At 41.1% G+C, this 24,436-nt stretch overlaps 1 protein-coding gene across 1 annotated transcript in view; it reads right to left on the bottom strand.

The window, feature by feature from the left end:
• PLXDC2 (plexin domain containing 2) overlaps positions 1-24,436 on the bottom strand; it is a 1,436,917-nt gene that overhangs the window by 145,704 nt on the left and 1,266,777 nt on the right. The window contains exons 10-11 of the mRNA XM_069211779.1: positions 8,194-8,254; positions 873-1,026 (exon numbers count right to left, since the gene is read on the bottom strand). Coding sequence (XP_069067880.1) covers positions 873-1,026; positions 8,194-8,254 — 215 coding nt within the window. The remainder of the gene's footprint in view (positions 1-872; positions 1,027-8,193; positions 8,255-24,436) is intronic.

The following is a 24,436-nucleotide window of genomic DNA, read 5'->3' as shown; positions in this document are numbered from 1 at the left end:
TGTAGGCTTACCCTACTTCAGAAGTTAAATACACTCATAGAACTTCTATCCACAGTCCTCCTCATTTGTATGATACCATATGGATGTCAGTCGCTTTATTTAGATGTTTACAAGCATCTCACCATCTCATTGCAAGATAACATTTTGGTGGGGGATTTGCAGATCTTCCATTTTGAATTGTATCTATTAAGGTCATTCAGCGATTCCGATCATCTGCTGGTTACAACTGTACTGATGTGAACTCATTCTTCTTTTCAAAATTCTCTGGAGCATGTTATATATGATGATTGTGATCATTATGTAGTGTGAACAGCCACAGGCCCTGTTTTACTAGTCTAGTGTTTTTAAACTATTGTGTCATTGTTTAGTAGATGTGTACAATCTATGAGTTGACTTACTATTATACTATAACTTTAAAAACATATACTTGAGTTCTTCTGACAGTACTGTGCAGCAGCAACTCTGGCTGAACATTGACATCTCTAATACAAATGTGATTACTGTGTTGTACTATATTTATACCAGCCCTACACCACCTATCTAAACCGAGATCTTTACTTATCACCCTCATCTTTTTGGAAGGCCAAAAACCTTATTAGGCTTAGTTAGCCTAACGTTCATTTCAAGACTCTAACTCCTAGCAGTTTTATGCTTTATGCAGTTGGTGATCCTTACAACTTTGGGTCCTGGAGAAAATGTTTGCAGCTGGCATGACCCATGCAATAATTGCACTCGAAAGAACTATGGTACAGCCAAAAAATGGAAATCTAATCCTGGTTATGGAGTTCATTGCCTCATTTCATTGACCCATTTCCAACAAACAAGATACAGGCAAATATATTTCTCAAATAGGTTGTTCAGGAAAATCTGACCTTCGGTAGGTAGGCTTGTTGGAAAGTGTGATGCTGTCATTCCTTTTGTTGTTGTTAGAATCCGAAATCGTCTAGTAGTTGCTTGTACCATTGTTGTTGCTTGAAGTGGCATCAAGGTGGCTTCTGTAAGTTTTTCACAGAGCTTCTCTTTTGCCTATCAAGACATATCATGCAAGCAGGACACTATGAAAAATTACAAGGTTGAAATAGTCATAAGTATTTACATTTACAAATTAAATGATTGAAATTATTTTAACAGGTAGGATGTAATAAAACAAATTCTATGAGGTTTCACAATGCCAGGATGAATTTGGAATTCATTTATTAATCAATTACACCAGGTGGGTATTACCTCTGTTGGATAGCCTTTTGTATTTGGTTGTAGTATGCAATTTTTCTGGTCGTATACCAAGATCATTAATTGGCACTAACAGTATTTTGGCATTTCAGGGTCAGCACATTTCGCCAATCACTTATCAAGGCCTAATGCACTCATATAATGAGGTCAGCAGAATAATGGAAGGGAGTGCAATAAGTGCAGGGAGATGCGAACACATGTTCCGTCTCATGCTTATTCTATATCAGAATCCTTCTGCCTCAAAATGCTTAAATTATGGTATTGGGGGGTGGGTTATTAGTTGTGTGGCCTGCACAAGTAATGGGTTTGAATTCAACGACCACCGGGAGCCATACACCCCATTGTAGCGCATGACTCTTATAGGGTAGCGTTGCAGAGCAGTCCAAGGCTTGCTCAAGGTAGGTGGTGTGGGCTAGTAATCACCATTCACAAGCATACAAGAATAACACTTTTTAAATGATTGTCCAGTCTGTGCTTAAAGCTATATTTATTACACACACACTACTCAACACTATGCAACAATCTGCAAATATACACAAGCTGGTGGAATTAATTTGGATGACATTGCTTAATGTTAGACCTGGCATCCTTGGTGTGGTATCCCCTAACTTTTTCCCTCTGCTTACCTGGTTGTTGTTGTATGCTTGACTCTGTTTTTGCTGTTTTTGTAGCTCTGGGCACTTTTCCACTACTATTTAGTGCTAATGTTCAAGTGTTCCCCATGTGTAAATTGTATGTGCAATTGGCTTTTCCATGATTGGCATATTTGATTTACTAGTAATTTCCTAGTAAAGTGCACTAGAGGTGCCTATGGCCTGTAAATCTAATGCTACTAGTGGGTCTGCAGCACTGGTTGTGCCACCCACATGAGTAGCCCTGTAAACATGGCTCAGACCTGCCACTGCATTGTCTGTGTGTGCAGTTTTAATCTGCCAATTCAACCTTGCAAGTGTACCCATTTGCCAGGCCCAAACCTTCCCTTTTTATACCTGTAAGGCACCCCCAGGGTAGGCCCTAGGTAGACCCACAGGCAGGGTCCAGTGTATTGTAAAGGTGGGATATGTACTGATGTGTTTTACATGTCCTAACAGTTAAATACTACCAAATTTGTTTTTCACTTTTGCAAGATGAACATGAGGGCTGATTTTAAATATCCTTAAAGCGGGTTTCCCGTTGAGAGCAGATCGAGATAGGAGTTTGGGGTCTCTGATCTCACAATTTAAAAATACATCTTTTGGTTAAGTTGTTTTTTAAACTGTGTGTTTGAAAATGCCACTTTTAGAAAGTGGGCATTTTCTTGCTTAAACCATTCTGTGACTCTGCTTGTATGGGTCAGATTGACAGTTGGGCTGTTTGTAAATCCCCTCTAGACAGTGACTCAAAGGGGGCTGGGTGTATCCTACGTATCCTGATGAGCCACCTGGGCTAGAGTGGAGGGAGGAGTTTCTGTCCTCACACAATGCAGTTTTCAACCCCCTGTTGTGAGTCTGGAGCCACGCCTGGGCAAGGCAGGATCTTGTGAACAACAGAGACTTGTCTTTGAAGTATGCCTCCTTCAAAAGCAGAAAGGGGTATAAGTAGTGCACCCGACAACTCCAGATTTTTAGATCACTTCTAGATTCAAGAGGAACGTCTGCTAAGGAGAAGAGCTGATGAGCTGAGGAGAAGTGCTGCACCTGCCTGTGACTGTGCTTTATTGGGCTATCCTGCAGTTGCTGCTTCTGCCTGTGAAAGGGGACAAAGACTGGACTTTGTTGTGCATTACTCCTTGAGAAGAATCTCCAAGGGCATGGACTGAGCTTGCCATCTGTTCTGTAGTCTCAGGGCCATCAAAGACTTCCTCTGTCACCACCTGGACTCTCTGCTGAGACTCCTGCCCTGCCGAGTCAGGCCCCATCCAGTCCCTAGGCCCTTAAGAGGTGACGTTGGCCATACAAGGACTGAAATTCACACACAGAACACCATGCAGAGAAATGTTCAATGCACCACCTGCAACGTGGCTGGGAAATCAATGCGTCACAGCTGGTGTAACAATGCAACACCCTCTTGCGGCTGCTGATAACGACGTAACCCCATGCAGCATGGTTTTCTAACACTGTGTGACCGGATTTCTCACTCATCGTCGCTGGGTGTCAAAGTCATCATGAACCTGCGCGGATCCAAGGGGACCTGTCCGGAAATCAATGCATCACTCTCTTGTGAGGGAGAAAAATTATGCATCATCTACCTGACTGGAGAAGAAATGACGCACAGCTCACTTGTGAGTAAGGAATTGACGCATCGCTGACTTTTCCTACTCACGCTCATCTGTGAGTCTTTATTTTGGCTGCAAACCAGGTAGTTTGTGTAAAATCAATCTTTCCATTGCTTTCTATGGAGTAAGAATCTTTTTACTCTGAAAATTCATATCTTGTCTTGTGTATGTTGGATATTTGTTATTCCGGTCTTGTTTGATTTAGATAAACATTTCCTATGTTTTTAAACTGTTGTGCTGTCAGTTTTGCAGTGTTTTCACTGTATTACTGTGTGTGTTGGTACAAATACTTTACATATTGCCTTTGAGATAAGCCTGACTGCTTGTGCCAAGCTACCAGTGGGGTGAGCAGGGGTTATCTAAGTGTGTACCTCCATTGCTTTGACCAGAGTGAGGGTCTCTGCTTGGACAGAGTACAAACTGACTGCCAACCAGAGACCCCATTTCTAACACGTAATCATTCTGGTATCTCAAAAAGGCAGATATTAATGAACAACCCACATGTCATAACATTCACTGGTATTCCATAGCAATATTTGATTGTGACTTGGAGTGGAAGCACTTAATATTGTCAATAAATTACATCTACTTTGAACCATGGTGGCTGTCATTCTCGTTACTCAAATAAGCATAAACAAGTAGCATGTCAAGGCAGGGTGGAGTGGTTTATGCTATTAGGATTACCCCCAGGATTGCAAATCAAGTAGTTTATCCTTTGGCATTCAAAAGTCAAACTACCAAAGGTGGCAAGGGGCTTGAGGGAATGGTGCTCTTTGACCTGTCCTTAAATGCCACATAGAAGAAAGTGTTTACAGGCATCTGGTTATATAAAACCTGAGGAAAGTCTTCTGGTGAGATGATGTATGCACTCTACTCAAAGAGGTCCAAGAGAGTTTCAAGACAAAAAATTCAAGGACGATGGGCTGTACTTGATATTTTCTGTGGGCAGCTTTTGGGTTTCATCTTTCTAATATAAATAAAACAAAATTATAATTAATGTGTAAGTCAAAAATTGCTGGTGCACCATTTTGTGCCCAAATCCCTGGAGCTCAAACATTCAAGTGTTTAGTAGACTCTCAACAGAAGAGGCTAAAGAGAACAATTAAGTAATTCTCCATCACATGGCACTTCAATGATGCTTTTCAGAAGCAACATAATTGCAGCCTATGGATCGCTTAAGATTATGGGCAATGAAAAACCAAATAGAGGGGTGTATTTGATACTCCTCCAAGGATGGGCAGGAACTCCATTGTTTCCCAAGTCACCGTACTTGATGAGGAGGAGGCATAGTTATCATCACATGGTGGAGCAAAGCATAGAAACAACATATATATATATATATATATATATATATATATATATATATATATATATATTTGATTCACCAAAAGGACCCGAATTACCGAGGCTCAAAAAAGTGGCGGTCCGACCATGGCTTCGAGAAATACCATTAAAATGCAAAGAAATACTTGTAATAACAAGAAAGGTCAGGACACTTCCAGTGTAATTAAAGCTTTTACTCTTCACAGAAAAATTCCTCCCAACGCATTTCAGCCGTAGCCTTGTTCACAAGGAAACGTCAACTAACAGCATCTTGCATGGAGAGAGCTTCCATCCAATGTCATTGAGAAAGAGTATACCTTATGGAGAATTTGTCAGAATAAAACGTAATTGTTCCACGGAAAGTGAAATGGAACAAAAATTCACTGAAATGAGACAGAGATTTCTTCAAAGAAAATACAAATACAAAGATATTAGAGCTGGGGAACTAAAAGCAAGAGCTCGAACCAGAGATAATATACTGAACAAAACAGTGATGAAAAAATCTCAGAAAGACACAACTATTAGATTTGTAATGACATACACCAAGGAGAGCTATTTAATCTCCAAAATTCTGAGGAAATATTGGTACATTATAAGGAAGGACCCAGAGGTGGGAAAGTTGGTTGGGGAGAAACCTATGGTTACTTATAAAACACTCTTGCTAACAGTTATTACATAAGATTACCTGTGGATGTGTGGATAGAGGACATTTATAGATAAATAGCAAGGAGAAAATGAGGTAAATTTAGGATGTATATGATAAAGTATGAAAACAATAATAGATAAGTGCACCAATCTATTATCAGGTACATATAGCAACCACATAGGTAATTGTATTAAGCAAGGTTAATAGTACCAACAAAATAGAAATGGACATAATGATTGTTGTGAATAGTGATATTCTTTGCACATATTCATTTAGCCAATTTGTGTAGCGTAGGGCACATTCTGTGGTGGTGGGGAGCTTGGTTTTTAATGCACAACATTTAATTTATTTTTAATAGACTACATGTCCCACAATGCACCAATAGGGGTCATAGGAGAGACACTATAAATAGGGGACATGGAGATAGGACTAAGTTACTGTGATCAAGACCAGTAGGTCGAAACGTGTCAGTGGTGAAGGATGGTGATTTAATCCTGACTGCATTAAAAATAAATAATTTCCTCCTGGAGTGCGGTGGTGAAGTTGCTTGCAACTGTTTGTTTTTGGATATATATACATATATATATATATATATATATATATATATATATATATATATATATAAAAAAGGAAATTCTCTAGCACTCATTTAATTAGCTTTTTGTATGCTGTACCTGTTATGTAAAATGATCCTGAAAGTATATGGTATTTTGTTCTCTTATGTTTTTTGCATTGATTAATCTTTGTAGATTTTCTTATGGTATATCCCTAAAGATATTTCACCTAAATTTTTCATACATTGATATGGGGATGTAAAGAAATATGTTTATCAGATGTAATGTCTAGGCTTATTGCAAGCAGGCAAATATAACACATTCCACGACACACATGGGTAGGTACAGTTTTCAGTACGTTAATCTAAATCTGTACTAAACTTTTAGCTATGCATAAGTGAGGTGTTATGTTCTTGTTAGAGTGCATACCTAGTATAGAGAAATGTGTGAAAAATATCTTGGCGTACATTACATGCAGAGATGCATATGATTCATGCAAAAAAACTTTTGATCTCTGATTTGATTTAAAATATTGTGCAGTGACTCAAACATGTGAAAAGTACCAAATGCTAACTTCCCCTGCAGCTACAATAGTGGAGTTTTCTAATTAGAAATCTGTTATTGTTTTAGGTGATCTTAATTCAAACTGCCCCGTTTGGTCACACACTTTGCACCAGATTGACTAAAATGACTGTTTTATATCAGGTTGGACAAAGAGTATCTTACTCTCAGAAAGGCAAAAGTTATATTTATTTGTGAATCATAAAACATATTCTGAAATGTGTTCTTCATGGATGTCACTCATAGTTTTCTTGCACTTCATCACCCAATTTAAATTTACCTAACTGCATCCACTTTTCTTGCCAATTTCTAAGTGGGAGGACTGTCAGCACTAGAGTAAAAATATAGGAAGCACATACAAACACACTGACACAGTCAGCGTGCAAGGCAAGATTTGCATTGGAGTACAACAGCAGAGTAGAAGAGCGAGATCGAAATGGGCTTCCTTAGCACTAACACCATGCAGGGAACTGGAAATAAATGGCAAAAAAGTTCTGCTTTTATGTTGCAGACCACGGTCGGTCAGAGCACCAGAAACCAATTAGCAATCAGTGAAAGGCATATAAAAAGGCATAGCCACAGGAACAGCAGTGCTTCAGCTTTGTCTTACTATTTTATATTGAAGCACTAGATTTTCTACTACCTTTTGAGAATTAGACCTTTTATTGACATCTTGTGGTTTGGATCTTTTATTTACCTTGTTCCAGTTTCTGTTTTATTGCTCTTAATCATGAGGAAAATTCCCTTGGTTCTATTCCTTCCTACTGCTTTACACCCTCTTCTATTCTATTCCAGTGAATTGAATTAACCATTGCAAAATTGTGTCTAATTAAAACCACCCTCCACTATTTGTGTCAGAGGGTTTGGTCATCAATTCATAGACGTTGTTGCAGGTGATACAGATTATCAGCGGGCCTGCATCCAATAGTTCAGTTTGTTCCTTTGGGAATTCTATGTTTGTGAGGGAGCCATGGCAGCTGGAATTATCACAACACATAATCTATCATTTACCATAATGAATAATTAGTGATTTTTGTCCTTATCTAGTTTCAACTCCCTTGGTGTCACCACTGTTTCCATACTGCATGAGGGACATCCTCAGTCCATTGTTTAGTCCAACATATGGATGATCAGTGAAAACTTCAGGGACTATGAAGCACCACTTTGGATACACTGCTGTGGGCACATCTGTTTGTCATCTCCAGAACCAGACACTTACTTGCAACAAAAGATGTACTTTTGCAGGTCACACTTGCAATACAGTGCTTTTTGCTGACCTTGGTAGTGGTGCCAAATGGCAGCTTCATAAATTTGTACCATGACTATGTCTACCCTTTTTGGAAACAGGATGGACAAAATGGTGGGATCAGTGAGCAATTGAAAGTAATAATTCCAGCAGCTACCATGTGTTTACTTAGATTCTACCCAATGAGCACAGGTACCAACATGCCAACCCCTTTGACATGTGGCAAGAAAAGAAAAAGGCTCATGTGGAGCTAATCTTATGAGCCAGGGCCTGAAACGACCTTGCAATAGTGTGTGTGAAATTCTTGTCAACAACAGTTCAGCAATTCTTAATTATATAAATATAAAGACCTTTATTGAAATTTTATTCTCATTCTTACCTCTTCAGGGCAACCACTGTCCACCCAATCTTGCCTGTGCCGATCAAATCCACTGGAGCACCTTTAAAAAGGGAAAACATTATGAAAGAGATAAAGAACTTTAAAATAACTTCATATCAATAATCACTTGAACATTGCCCTTCTCATCTATGTGGGTTTCAACATTCAACAGTCAACGGCAAAGCGAATAGATCTGACTTTAATGTGCTAATCCATGAGCCTGCATTTCTGCATGCTTGATTTTTTTCAGTTTTAACACAGGAAAGTGAACCTAGCAGCTTTTCAAAGATTGTTTTATTTTAAACAGCTGGAATGTGCACCCTTAGACATATGTGTGTTTCCATATGTGTACATATATGTGACACACACACGCCTGTTACAATTAAGAAGTGAAACAGAAAGGATGGATTTTGGTATACAACACATGCAACAATTAATTGAATGTGTGATGCATTTGTGTACTTATGAGACCTAAATTAGTTCCTTGCTCATTGCAAGCTCTTTATAGGAGACATTGTTGTGAGGTTATTTTAGCAGCGTTTTATGGGCATGTTATGTTAGCCATAGGCCTGCAGCTTATGCCCTTTAGCCTAGAAAATAATTCATTTAATTATATTAGCAGAAGCTTCATTTTGTGGTGGTTTGTATTCTTTTATCTGTAGTTCGCTCTATTTAGAAATTGTTTTAATTTCTTAGAACAAAATTTTCACTGTGCTTTGCTCAAGGCTGTACATGATAATGATGTCAATACAAAGTAGAATATCATATTTGCTGTCATTTCATTGAAATATATGTTTTTTTTACATTAGGGAAGTTTTCTTAGAACAGCAGATGTGTTATTGAAAAAACACATTGGGGGTCATTCTGACCCTGGTGGTAATTACCGCCATGGCGGAGGTCGGCGGTAGCACCGGCAACAGGCTGGCGGTGCACCGCTGGGCATTCTGACCGCGGCGGTTCAGCCGCGGCCAGAAATGGAAAGTCGGCGGTGTACCGCCGACTTCCCGCTGCCCTTGAGAATCCTCCATGGCGGCGGAGCGCGCTCCGCCGCCATGGGGATTCTGACACCCCCTACCGCCATCCGGTTCCTGGCGGGTCTCCCGCCAGGAACAGGATGGCGGTAGGGGGTGCCGCGGGGCCCCTGGGGGCCCCTGCAGTGCCCATGCCAATGGCATGGGCACTGCAGGGGCCCCTGTAAGAGGGCCCCACGAAGAATTTCAGTGTCTGCTTTGCAGACACTGAAATTCGCGACGGGTGCAACTGCACCCGTCGCACCTTCCCACTCCGCCGGCTCCATTCTGAGCCGGCGTCATCATGGGAAGGGTGTTTCCCGCTGGGCTGGCGGGCGGACTTTCGGCGGTCGCCCGCCAGCCCAGTGGGAAAGCCAGAATGACCGCTGCGGTCTTTTGACTGCGGAGCGGTCTTTCGGCGGGAACCGCTTGGCGGTCAGAATCACCCCCATTATCCTTATTATTGAAGTACATGCCTTTATATCTAGAACGCATTTGATTCACTAAACTTAATTGAACCAATTCCTGCTTCTGTTTGTCTTTGCATGTGTAAGTCAAATTTAACTGAGAGAAAAGGGCAAGATCTGTTCCACCACAATTTCCCTGATAAATCTGAATGTTATGTGCAGAGCTGCCACATATCACCTCTAATATTGGGTACTGGTGAGGTACTGCTAGCTAACCTGAAGGGTTAGACTGACAGTTATCACACGGTGTGGAATTGGACTCAGTTCCCAACAATCTGGTGATGCTGCCATCCAAAGCCAGCAGTCTCATTGTTATAATGAGAGCCAACATGAAAACATAATGATTCACCAGACAGCCAATATCATGATGTGACAGAGGAAAGCTTTTCTGGATGCAGCCAAAGGCCACTTTAAGTGTCTTTAAAAGCAATGTTAATATTGTGAGAGCTCCTAAACTGCTTGGTAGCAAGGTTTATGTGATACACTTATCAACATCTCTACACTTTGAAGCTCTGTTCACAAAACTGCCTGCTGCCAGTATACCATATGCCAGAAAACAAGCTTAAAGCATGAATCCCTAAATTACACAGTCAGAAAAAATGATTCACAAACTGTAAACAGCTCAGATACGTGTGAAGTAGGCTTTTTTAGGGTTGTGCAATGTTTGTAGCAAGGGAGCAAAGACTTGTACAGATCACATTTCTTTTCTACAGTATGCTCTGTTTCTCATTATTGTCTGTTTAGCATACATTTATTGCCTGATCATGAGCATTATTTAGATTTTCACAACAAACTGGTATTATTTCCTCACGTAATTTAGTTCTGAAAATTCCTGCTTAATGTACTCGCAAGTCAACTATAGCACTGTTTTCCTCAAAATTTTGAAACTGAATTGAATTGGACAGTGCATTTTATTCTAAGAACTTAAAATGCAAGAAAGTAGTGTAAAAAGTTGAGATTGTAATGTGAACATCCAGAGACAGTATTACAAGTAGTGATTGTTTGCTATTAAGATGAAATGCAATAGGATTTTGTCACCATACTCTGGGAGGGTGAGTGGGGTTCCCAGTGAAGAACAATGCTTTGGAAGCCATTGAGAAATATTTTGCAGGGAAATGCATGTAAATGCACTAAACATTTGCCTATACAATGCTTTCACAATGCGAAAATATGTCCTACAAAGAAAGTACATATAAGAGGGCATACCCTTACTGTTCAGAGGAGGAATCTGGAAGGTGACAGATGGTTACATTAAGTTCTTTGACTTTCTGTTGCATTGTATTTGCTGTGTTACTTGATATTTATGATTGAGATCTGTGATTGTCCAGTATTAACTAATTTTTAGTTTCTGTAAATCAGGGCTGCCACATATATTGGTTTGTACATGTTGGTAATTTATTTTGAACATGTTTGCTTGCACATGTTTATGATCAATTGCTATTTTAGTGCAGTATTAACTACTTTTTAGTGTCTGTTATTCCGGACTGCCATTGTGTATTTGTAAGCTTGTTACATGCCTGAATTTACATTGTTTTGTTTGCATATTCAACAGATCCTAATTTAATAACAACATTTAGGATTTTAATTAACATAATTAAAAACAAAACCTAGAAAATACTATTTCATAATTTCACAAGATTCCTCCACCTACTCATGTGTAGGGAAGGAAACAGATAAAGTAACATACTACTGGCATATTCAGCACCCCTTAGCACCCCCCGATTGCCACCATGTGTGCACCGTATTTAAAATACGGCACACTATGGCAGTAGTTAGGGGACTAGCAACATAATTTTTTATGCTAGTCTGTCGCTTTGCAGGATTAGCAACACAAATTCTGACGCTAATTCTGCAAAGCACCCAGAGGCCCATTGTAAGCAATGGAAGCCCCCTTTTAACCTCTGCTCTGAGCAGCTGTTTAAAGGGCCTGAAAAAATGGCACAAGGAATTCTCTTAGATTTTCTTGTGACATTTTTGTGCACCCCCTAACTGGGGAACGCCCCCTTTGCATACATTATGCCTGACGCAGTCATAATGTAGAGCACAGGGTTACAAAAGGGCGCAATGCATGCATTTCACCACTTTGAAAATATAGTGAGCATTTTTGGCCTTCTGACACCACATTAGCATACAAAATGATGCTAATGTGGCGTTGGAATGTGGCTAGGGGCTCCTAAATATGCCCCTATATTTCCTAAATTTGTAGAGCTAAGCAGTGTACTTTAATGCCATTAAAACAACTGTAAACATAACTAGATAGTTAGATTACAGCAGAGTTGGACGACAATGTACGTGAATAATCAAGAAAAAATTAACCATGTGCAGGTGTTAGTAAGTACAATTCACACTGTGACCTATTTGCACGTGCACTGTGGAGTATGTCAAATAGTACCACTACAGAACTTGTTTACATAGTCTTAAAATGCCATCTAAAATTGGTAAAAAATAATAGAAATATTATGGAATATTCATCTGCAATTAATACAAACAAAATGATTGTGTCTTCAATGCACTTTGACTACTAGCTAATTGGAAGCCAGAGGGCGGGTTCTCAAAGCATGTTCAAAATATAAAAGTGTTCTCCAGTAGTACTACTTCCCACATTTTTAAACACACTTCGGAATCAGGCTTAATGTGTGTAATTTACATGTTTATTTCCCATACAAACGTATCTCAGAACTAGTGAGTTTGGTAGCATATAGCTGACTGACAAGGGGTAAACACTGACACCTTGTTTTCACTAAAGTGAGGTATGGCTTAAACGAACTCAGGAGCAGGTTCATCTGAAACACCTGCTGAAAACAAGCATCTATTTTGAGGCTGTGAGGTTCTAAGTTACTTGTAGAATGCACATGGAGGGGGGGCGTATGTTGAGAGTAAGGGATGTGGCTATGAGAGAATCATGGCTTGATTTGGGTGTAGTTCCTGTGCCATTACCCTGAACTATGACATCACTGTCTTTTCACATGTTTTTACAATCTACTCAAATGAGACATGTTTCCAGTACATCACTGTTGGACTTTTGGCCATACGCATGGTCATCCCTAGTCTTTTTGCCTCCTTCCTCCTGGTTTTTCTGACCTTTCGCTGTTGGCTCTAGGACTCTGAGCACTTTATCACTGCTGACCAGTGTTAAAGTGCAGGTGCTCTCCCATCTAAAGTTGGTATGATTGGCTTATACCTGATTGGCATATTTAATTTACCTATAAGTCCCTTGTACAGTGGTATCTCTATACCCAGGGCCTGTAAATTAAATACTACTAGTGGGCCTGCAGCGCTGCTTGCGCCACCCACTGAAGTAGACTTTCAAACCTGTCTCAGGCCTGCTAGCGCAGGGCCTGTGTGCGCAGTTTTCTGCCACAGGGACCTGGCATCTAAATTTACTTGCCAGGCCCAGGACTCCCCTTTTACTACATGTAAGTCACCCCTAAAGTACGCCCTGTGGGCAGGGTGCCATGTATGTAGAAAGGCAGGACATGTGCCATATTGCATGGCCTGTCCTGGTAGTGACAAACAGCCTAACTTGGTGTCTCACTGCTGTGAGTGCTGCCTTCTCATAGGATTGCATTAGAAATGCCCTGCCTTATGTGTAGGGGTATTGTCTGATTTATGAGGGCTAGCGTAGGCGTGTTTGGTATGGTTGTGATGGTGATAATAAATACTGCTTACTGGTGTGGGTGTATTTTTTATTACTATCACAGAAAGGCCACTTCTAGAAAGTGCGCATTTATCTGTGCTTATGATTCTGGTGTTTTGCAGCTTGACTCCAATCCACGTCTGGGCAGAGTGACAGTTGGGGCTTTGTGCATACTTTTCAGACAGCCTGTACACAGGGAGGGTGGAGGTGTCACTGAGGTGCATCTACATACTGAATAGTCTTCCTGGGCTGAGAGAAGGGAGAGGCGGGGCACACCTACATTTGTAAAGGCTGTGTCCTGGCCTCACACAATAGGGTCGTTAACCCCCCACTGATGTTTGGAGCCTGTGCTGAAAGGAGAGAGGGGGCACTCCCAGAACCAGTTGTAACTGGCTGGAACCTCCTCTCCCTACCACTGTAAAACACTGTAAGAACTGACTATAAGTACAGGGGAATTTTCCCCACAATTTGAACATTCTTGGAACTTGAAACTGGACACAGGACGCTGATGACTGGACTCACCAGGAAACCGCCTTGGACTGCTGCTGCTGTGCTGACCTGTGACCTGCCTGGTCACTAGGAGGAACTGCCATCATCTGCACCCCTTGTGCTGGCCTGTAGCTGGATCCACCAGCCCTGTACCTTCTCCTTGATTATTTGTTCCCAGGGGCAGGGTGCTGTGGCCCCTGACCCCTGAAACGATCTTTTACATCTTTGTCCAGGATGCTTTAAGAGAAGAAAGGCATCCTTTCAATTGCTGGGCTTTGGAGGGGTCCTAGCGCTTTGAAAGCGCTTTTCGTCTGCCCAAGGAAATCACCGCCGCAACCCGGGCATGAAGGAAGACCGTCGCGCCTTCCTAGAGCGCTTTATTTTGAGCCCTGAAATCACCGCCGCAGCCCGGGCTTTTAAATGAGCCCTCGCGCTTTCCTGAGCGCGCTGCCGTCAAGGTGCCCAAAAGAATCACCGCCGCAGCCCGGGGAAGTTAATTTGGTGGAGCGCGAGGATCGCGCTCAGCTCCGTGTCCCTGGGGCACGAGAAATCCATTTCCGAAATCATCAGGAGCAAGCCTGCTCCTAGCGGTGCCCCCGGGGTAGGGATCGCTCCGAGGAGCGCCCCCGGGGCACCGGCCGGCCCGACCTGGTGCCGGCGTTGTTTTCAAGCAGGAGGGAGAGGAGGACGCCTCTCCCTCACCTGCTCCAGCCCCGGAGGGCTCTCCCGGTGCGCGCGGGCGGGGCAGCAGCCTCATCGGAGGCTCGCCCGTGCCGCAGGCACTCTGGTGGGCCCCCTCGTGGGCCCGAAGCAATTGGGAAGGGGTCTCCCTTCAAGGACGGGCCACGGAGGCCCAGGGAGACCCCAGGAATTGGCGGGCCCCCAGAGGGGCCCGTTTTGCAACCCGGAGGGGGTGCGTGGCGCCCCCCTCCCCCACAAGAGATTTCTCTGGCCTGGGTCCCCCTCGAGAGGGCCGGTGGAGCCCTAAGGGCGCCCCCAATAGTTACGGTCCCCGGAGGGGCCCATTTTGGGTATCAAGGAGGTGCGTGCCGCCCTCCCCTGACCACAAGGAATCAAGGAGGCCCCCGTTTTGCGCAGAGGAGCGCCGGGGGCCCCATTTATTCGTTTTAGGCACTGGAAGTGCCTCTGCATCAGAACAGGTACTTTCTAAAGGGACCAATATACCGGTAATTTAAAGTTCTTTCTACAGACTTTATTGATTGTGTTATATTGCCTACCTGTTCTATGATGCTTTTACATATGTGTGCACATGTTCCTTTTATGGGCATGACTTGCTAATATGTTTCCCTAACTTGCCATAGGTTTTCTAATGTTCCTACTATGGGCGTTTTATGATATTCTTATGACAAGTGTTCTAATGTGATAACGTGTTTCCTGACTACTGCTTATGTTGCAGAATACTGAGTAACCTGTGTGTTATGTGTGACTACTGCTAGTTTGCAGAGTAATTAATGTGTAACGTGTTCTGACAACTGCTAAGGTAGCAGGATAGTACTGTTATGTGATGTTGGTCTAATAATTACGTTGTGTACAATACAGTGTATTTTTATATAATCTGGTGTTGTGTTTCCTTTGTGGTGGGGATATTGCGTCACATGTATGTGTGTGTTGTGCAAACGCTTTACGCATTGCCTCCGGGTTAAGCCTGACTGCTCGTGCCAAGCTACCAAGGGGGTGAGCAGGGGTTATCTTGGACGTGTAACTCCCTTGCCCTGACTAGAGTGGGTAAGTTCTGCCTGGCTGAGGTGCATACCCTAGCCAACCAGAAACCCCATTTCTAACAATCACCTACAAACGTTCCATTTCGTTTCGCAATCTTGATTCGAATGTAAGGGTCCCACACGTGGTCTCTCACTAGGTCTTGTAGTGTCTTGCCAGTTTTGTGACATAAAACTTTTGGCTTCAAAGGGACTATATAGAAATGTGACACAGCAGTTATAGTGAAACACAATGAAAGCTTTGTTAGGAATGTTGAGTTTGCAGTTACAATTAGAAGAATAAAGATGAGTAATATTCAGCTCCATGTGTGGCATAGTAATTGACGGTTACCCAGGCTGAAGAGGATGCTACAGGTTTGTGTTCTACAAATATCTATACATAAATACATAGAACCATTTACAGTAACAATGAAAGTGATAATGCATTTTCAAATACAAAGACAGGTGCTAATAAAGCATTTGAATGAAGGCACTTCACTGCCACAACTATCCCCTGGCACATGTCCTCCCTTAATGTTGTTCTACATTAAACCAAAGTAGGTAAAACATATACCAGTCCACATGGAAGGTTTCCTGGCACACTAGTTGTCACTGACATTGAGAATCTCAGACAACATGTGATAGGTGAACTGCTATATCAATAAAATATTCATGTTATTTTCTCTATTTATATAGTCCATGATCATTGCTCTTCAAATTAAAATGCTAACCATCTTTCAAAAGTTCACCCATGTTATGCTGACAAAGCGTATATTAGTGTAATTTGAAAGCTAGAGCAGTAAATCACTTTCCACTAGAACCGAGAACCATGTATAGACAATTATATAAATAGTATACATTTATTAGTATTCTTCTAGTGATAGGTTCAATTCCAGAATGAGCATAGGCATTGCCAATATATCTGGCTTATGAATGAAAGTGCTTTTTATGTCACTGATGGGTGTAGACTGTCAAAATGTCATCATACATATAATCTGTATGTGCCTATTGTCATTAACCAATGCTTTGAACAATAAGTAGGTCAGGCCTACTGACTTTGTCATAAAATTTTATAATGAACTGATCAAACCTATGAAATCTACCATGCTTTTCCTAACTAAAGTGATGAAGGCTTCAACCTTTAACATTGGCTTTACACTTTACCCAAGACCGACCTATTTAAGTGCACATATACTGTCAATCACCATTCATACAGTGATAAAGTTACAACTCAGTAGAAACATACAGCTTGCAAAATAATATAGAACCTCTCTCAACAGAACCTAACAAGAATCATCACAGTGAAACTCCCCAGTGTTTGTCAGAGTGGGTGTAAATGACAAAACCTTTGCCTACTATTGTGATTTGTTAGATTCGATGCAGAAAAATACCTATCTCTAAGATTTAATTGAGTAATAACAGTTCACACCTGAATGCCTATCAACTTGCAAATATGTGTTTCACAATAAATAAATAAATCAGTCCTAGTGCAATTATCTTAACATTTCATAATAAATGCAGTCCTTTTGCATCAAGTATAAAGTTTACTGCAAGCCAAAAACTGTAAGATATGCAGTCTTTTTAGTGGAAGCACATAAACGTGGCCCAATCAAATCCTGTACTCAGACAAACATCTGAGTGTAGCCTTAGTCAAAGCCTCAGTATGAATCTGAAGGCTCAATTTTGTTGATCACATAAGGTAAAGAGACAATTGCACTGTAAAGCCAAATGTAAAAACCCACACAGATTAATGACTGCCCTCTTCCCATCTGTACTGCTGCCAGGAAAAACACTGTAAGTTATCTAGTTATCTCCAACACTTTAATAACACTACAATGATGTGTGTGCCCCTGAAAGGTCAAGCTCAGGCAACTGCATAAATAAACAAATGATCACAGCTACATGAAGGATAAGCAGTTTTTTGTTGATGCACACAGCATTTGCCCAAAAAAACATGTACTTCTGGCTCCTAACATGTAAGCAGAACCAAAGCCACTTTTTTGGTGATTCTCACATAATTGTCTGGTGACAGCTGCACTGTCAGGCCAGACCACAAAAATGACAGCCTCTGAAAAATATCCAACATGTGCAGGTGAGATTAGAATAGAAAACATATCAGTGCATGAGTACTACTTCCAGTTTCTTGTGAAGGTAACTCAGCATGCCTGCTTGCTTTGCCTCATCTGGTTGCTGTCTTTACTTTGACACATTTATAATTGTGAATAAATATTCTTCTTCAACTGACATATAGGTATTGGTGTTTGATTGGTGTTCATTTGAGTGAGAAAAATGCAATCCTGACTATAACCTCACCAATGCAATATTGTGAAAATCAGAAGAAACCAAATTGCACTCTTTAAAAAATCACAAAATAAGGATTCCATTCGGCAAAACAGTCATACTATAAAATATCTATGTAGTTAAAATAGTAAAACTATAAAATAGATATGTGAACATAGTAATTTGTTTAGGAATTAAGTAACAGATTGTACCATCTTTGATTCAAATTTCTTTTGTTGAAAATCATGTACACCTTTGTTAAAATATTTTGCTTTGTGTTTTTAAATCATATGAAGCTTTTCAAATTTTAGTTAGGTTTGACATATCTGTTAGTCACATTTTTCTGCAAACAGACTAGATCCAGATAAAAATGTTTGAAAAATTGTGACCATAATCATGATCATATAAATGCTGCCCCCAAAACAGGCAAAAAAAAATTAACAATGTCTTGTTTGTTTTCTTTATTTGAAGATTAGTTTCTTATGCTAGGTTTAAAAAGCAAACACTGTTTTTTTGTGAAAAAGAAATGAGCTTCTCCAGAAGTAAAGGAGAAAGGAATACTATTATCTTCCTAATTGCCAAAAATAATTACTAATGGTCTGGAAAGCAAATAGTAACCATGTCTCCATAAGGGTGATATCTGTTAAATCTAATCAGGCTTTTCTTGAGAGAATCCACAATGGTATGTGCAATTCCGATTAAGTATCTATGATGATTTCTATTAAACGTCTACAACTCAATGTTTACTAACCGATATTAGGATATTGTAAATGTTAAAGATATAGTATAAAGGGTGGGCAATTCATTTTGACTTAATTTGATGATTTTCTGCTAAAAGAATCACAGCCATTTTTTAAAAAGAAGATGACTTACTTTGTGATGCATTATTACAGATCTAGAAACAAGATTGTCTCTCTCTGCTGTGTGATTCTCTCAAATAGCAAATAATACCTTGCCTCTTTGCTTTGGCAGCAGTTTGCCTTAATTGATTTAATACAGTCTTTCTTCTAAATTGACAGATTCTAACTTAAATGTTGTATCCAGTTTCCTATAGCTGCATCTTAATAGCAATTGAAAATATATATTCAAAGCTCACTGATAACTATTCCATCATTAAATTTACATGTTGAGCTGGGCACTCTTTCAATTAAACATCTTGCTGCACATCATGTCTTCCTCTTTTGGCACTGAATTCGGTTGTTGGAGAAAACAGACTTTACTAAACCAGACTGTTCATCAAAACTTTTAACCATATATACCCAGGTCTCTACTAGTATAAGGAAGTCTCTGTGTCTTTTGGAATCATAAGCCTTTAAAGCCTTATTTGCTGGCACTCAGTAGTTACTCTACCCAATCACTACCCCCAACTTCATCGCAGTGTAGTAAGTACATTAGAAATGTTGTTTAAATAATAAAGAAAATTGACTTCGACCTTCTAGCTTTAACATAATGCTACTGATTTTTTCAACCACACATCTCAATAAACAGGATCAATTTAATGAGGAGACATACAATAAAGTTGTAACCATGCTAGCAGCCACTTTTCTGAAATATTAGCCTAATTTCAATTAAATTAAATCCAATTTTCTGTTTTGACATGTGGTAGCATGTTTGACTATTGGCATGCTAATGCCATATTAAGTAGTCTTATCACTTTGGACACTAAGGGGGTCATTCCGGGCCCACGGAAGCACCGCCAAGAGGCTGGCGGTGCTTCAATGCCCATTCTGACCGCAGCGTTAAAGCCGCGGTCAGAAAAGGGAATCCGGCGGTTTCCCGCCAGATTTCCCCTGCTTGGGCTGAATCTCCATGGTGGCGCTGCAAGCAGCGCCGCCATGGAGATTCCGACCCCCTTCCCGCCATCCTGTTCCTGCCGGTTTTTACCGCCAGGAACAGGATGGCGGGAACGGGTGTCGTGGGGCCCCCTAAAAGGGCCCCCTAAAGATTTTCACTGTCTGCATTGCAGACAGTGAAAATCGCGACGGGTGCACATGCACCCGTCGCACCCCTGCAACTCCGCCGGCTCCATTCAGAGCCGGCTTCATTGTTGCAGGGCCTTTCCCGCTGGGCCGGCGGGCGCTCCTTTGGCGGGCGCCCGCCGGCCCAGCGGGAAAGCCAGAATGGCCTCCGCGGTCTTTTGACCGCGGAGCGGCCAAATGGCGGTTTCCGCTTGGCGGGCGGCGCCCGTCGCCCGCCAATGTCGGAATGAGGGCCTAAATTGTCTAGAAAAAATATTTACATTTAGAAGAATTTTCTACCACTCTCCTATCTTGGTTATTCGTTGATATGAATTGGACTGTCCCTGTAATCGGGTGGTGTTCCTTGTTTACTCTGGTAGGTATCTCATTTTAGTTTTCTTGAGTAGCAAAATGTGTGTTAAAGTTATAAGATCTCATATTTGTTAGACTTGGCATCCTTGGCGTGGTCTCCCCTAACTTTTGCCTCTGCTTCCCAGGTTGTTGATGTGTGCTGGACTCTTTTTTTGCTGTTTTTGATAACCTGGGCACTTTACCACTGCTAACCAGCGCTAAAGTGCAAGTGCTCTTATGTAACATGTATGTGTAATTGGCTTATCCATGATTGGCATATTTGATTTGCTAGTAAGTCCCTAGTAAAGTGCACTAGAGGTGCACTAGAGGTGCCCAGGGCCTGTAAATCAAATGCTACTAGTGGGCCTGCAGCACTGGTTGTGCCACCCATATGAATACCCCTGTAAGCATGGCTCAGACCTGCCACTGCAGTGTCTGTGTGTGCAGTTTTAAAATGCCAGTTCGGCTTCGAAACCTTCCCTTTTTATATATTTAAGGCACCTCTAAGGTAGACCCTAAGCAGCACTATGGGCGGGGTGCACTGTATGTTAAGGTGGGAGATGTACTGATGTGTGTTACATGTCGTAACAGTGAAATATTGCTAAATACAGTCTTTACTGTTGCAAGGCCTATCTCTCTCATAGGTTAACATGGGGGCTACCTTTAAATAATATTAAAGTGCAGATTCCCTTTGAGAGCAGGTAGGGATCTGGAGTTTGAGGTCTATGAACGCACAATTTAAAAATACATCTTTTAGTGAAGTTGGTTTTTAGATTGTTAGTTTGAGAATGCACTTTTAGAAAGTAGGCATTTTCTTGCTTATACCATTCTGTGACTCTACCTGTTTGTGGATTGCCTATTTGGGTCAGTTTGAAAGTTGGACTATTTGTGAATCCCCTCTAGCCAGTGAGACAAAGGGAGCTGGGGTGTAGCCTGCATATCCTGACAAGCCATCTGTGCTAAGGTGGAGAGACGAGTCGTCACTCACACTTGAATGGTCTGTACCTGCCCCTGCCTGTGACTGTGCTTTGTTGGGCTATCCTTCAGTTGCTACTGGACTTTGTGGTATATTCCTGCTTGAGAAGAATCTCCAAGCACTTGAGCTGAGCTTGCCACCTGTTTTGAAATCTCAGGGCCATCAAAGGAAGTTGGCAGAACAAGAGCTGAAAATCTATGCACAGAACGCCGTTTGGGGAAATTTACGATGCACCATCTGCAACGCAACTGATAAACGACGCGCCGCCGGCTTCACAGCTAAAATCGACGCTCCACCTGCATTGCAGCTGGGAGATCGACACATCAGTGCTGGAGAAATGATACACAATACCCGCTTGTGGCTGCTGATACTGACACAAACCCCACGCAGCGCAGTTTTCTAACACCGTGCAACCAGATTTTCCACACATCGTCTCTGGGCGTCAAAGTCATTGTGAACCTGCGCAGATCAGAGGTGCCCCTTCTGGAAATTGGCGAATCACTCTCTTGCAAGGGAGAAAAACAACACATTGTCAACCAAACCGGAGAAGAAACGATGCATGGTCTCACTTGTGAGTAAGAAATGGATGCACCGCTGACTTTTCTAACACACGCTGGCCCGTGCAGCTTTATTTTTAATGCTAATCAGGTACTTGGTGAAAAATCATTGTTTCCAATGTTTTGTATGGAGTAAGACTCTTATTCTTTTGAAAATTCGTATTTTAACTTGTGTATGTTGGATTTTTGTAGTTTTGGTCCTGTTTGATTTAGATAAATATTACCTATTTTTCTAAACTGGTATGGTGTCCATTTTGTAGTGTTTTCACTGTATTACTGTGTGTGTTGGTACAAATACTTTACACATTGATTCTGATGTTAAGCCTGCCCGCTCGTGCCAATCTACCAAGGGGCTGAGCAGGGGTTAACTTAGTGTGAATCTCCTCTACCCTGACTAGAGTGAGGGCCTTTGCTTGGACGGAGGTAACCTGACTACCAACCAAAAATCCAATTTCTAACAATATTCATGTGTGTATATTTTGCTTTTTTTTTTTTTTTTTTGCTATTCCACAGCCTGGAACAAGTCCCATGAAAACATGAAAAGTGTTCACTGTTTTGCTGTATTGAAATAGCTGTTATTGTGAACAAAAAAAAGGAAAATTACCCAAAAAATAAATTGAAGTTAGTGCTCCTTTTATTTTGTGCTTTAGAAAGTATGAACTGGTGGTGGATTCCAATAAGATACAATACTGAGGTGTGTGTTAAAATTGTGTGTAACAAGATCATTCTTTTCTAGATTTCCACTTATTCATATTTCTAGCTATTTGCAATGTTTTGCAAATTTCAAAGAAGGCCAGTAAAAAACTTTTCAATGGTGTTAGGGGAGAAATCCATGAAACTTGTGTATCACAAATATGACATTTTATAATTTAAGCTGCACTTTTTTTTATTTGACATCTATAAAATGGTTCCGCAAATATTTTACACATTTTTTACAGAAAAGATTTATCAACACTTTGCATTTTGAAACGTTATGCAAACTGTCACAAAGTGTTGATATAATATTTATTTCCAGGTGTTATTTGTGCAAGAATGGAGCCTCAAAGTAATGCAATTAGCATTTTGGATTACTTTGCACTAACATGCATTGAGGGGGCAAACCATGGGTGGTACATAGGCATCCCCTTGCCAGCCATAGTTATTTTTACACAAAGCCCTATTAACAATTTTGACAGGGTTTGTATACACTGTACATCACACAAACAATATGCAAAGAGTTTTAAAGTCAGTCTAAGCATAGTACTTCGCTATTAAATGGTACCCTTTCGGTAAAAAACCTGTGCTAGACCTCAAACGGACACCTTTGTTCTGTGGTGCAAAGGTTCCTTGATGTGCTAATAGTCTGTTTCAGTGTCAGTGAAGGGAATGGCAGCATCAGTGCCATATTATTCCAGTTATGACTCTGCTGTTCTTTTTTATGTGCATGCTACTCAGCAACTTTTTAGTGGAACATCATTGTGCAAATTCTGCCAAAGCCTTTGCACAAGTCAAAACTTTGTGTAGCATTGATACCTGATGGTTACTGAAATCACTTAGCATGGCTTCACACAAAGGACCTAAATACCAAGTTCTGTCTTCAAAGAGTCTGAATGCAAGGGACTTGCAGAAAGTATAGAACATGAAAAGGATAATGTGGTTAACATAATAGTTTTTGCCAGAGTTGGTGCATTCTTAACACTAATTTTATGTAATTTTCCTTTAGTTTTCTTTTCATGAGACTAGATGAAAAGTGTCAAGACTGTACTATTTGAACCAAGAAGAGAAAGGAGTTTTATAACCAAGAAGTAAGGTGAAAATAAACATTTGATTGCCATCAATTCACCATTTTATGTGACTACTAATTCTCTCTCTGCAAAAGATACCATACTTTTGGAAGTTATCATCACACTGCTCTTTAGGGGCTAGTGTTCATGTTTACACCTTGCACACAAGCATGCAGTGTGTCAAACAATGACAGTGTGTTTTATTACCAATAATGCACTGCCCAAGGGCTGCCTTGAACTGGTGCTTGCTTTATTACATTTTGTTATGTCATTTAGTATAGCGCAGTTTATCACACGATGTCACATTGGTGTCATAACATTAGTGAAAGTCAGACCAGCTGTTTGAAGAAGACAGTTTGCATTTCCCCTGACCTGTTTTCATTTCCCCTGACCTGTTTGCATTTCACCTGCCCTGTTTTGAAAGGGAGACACTGCTGCAGGTAAATGAAGTGAAGAAATGCACCCATCTGCACGGGCATGTCGGGGGTGTCCATCGGACCCCCTTTCTCCCTTTGCAGCAGTCATCCTTTAAGGGCACACTAACTTTGCACAACCTCTTTGTGTACGAAACTGGGTTACTGGTTAAAGGGAGTTTAACCCTATGCAACCAGAATCCTTGTCAGGACGAGGCACAAGCAAACCGCAAATTAAAACATGCCTAGCCCTCTGGTAGCTTGGCACAGAGCAGTCAGGCCTAACTTGGAGGTGATGTCTAAAGTATTTCTGCAACACCTCAAACAGCAATGAAGTGAAAACGCAACACTACAAAAAACAATGATGACTAAAATAACAAAAAATCTATTATTATCATAAGAGATATGAAATTTTAGAGGTTGAAGTTAAATTAGCCACAAAAAACACTAAGCGCCAACTGTAAATATCTAGTTGCATCAAAGCAAGACAAAGTCAGAAGGTCAGGACGACCACAATGGAGTGTGGGTTGGATTAAGCAACCCAATTAGGCCCACCTAACAAGAGTACCTTATGCCCTAGTTGCTGACCTTTGCGAGGTCCAGCATCAAGGATGCATTGCACAG

Source organism: Pleurodeles waltl, chromosome 10, assembly GCF_031143425.1.
Source record: "Pleurodeles waltl isolate 20211129_DDA chromosome 10, aPleWal1.hap1.20221129, whole genome shotgun sequence".
Classification (NCBI taxonomy): domain Eukaryota; kingdom Metazoa; phylum Chordata; class Amphibia; order Caudata; family Salamandridae; genus Pleurodeles; species Pleurodeles waltl.
Note: the sequence above shows the minus strand (reverse complement) of the source record. Positions and strands in the feature narration are given on the sequence as shown.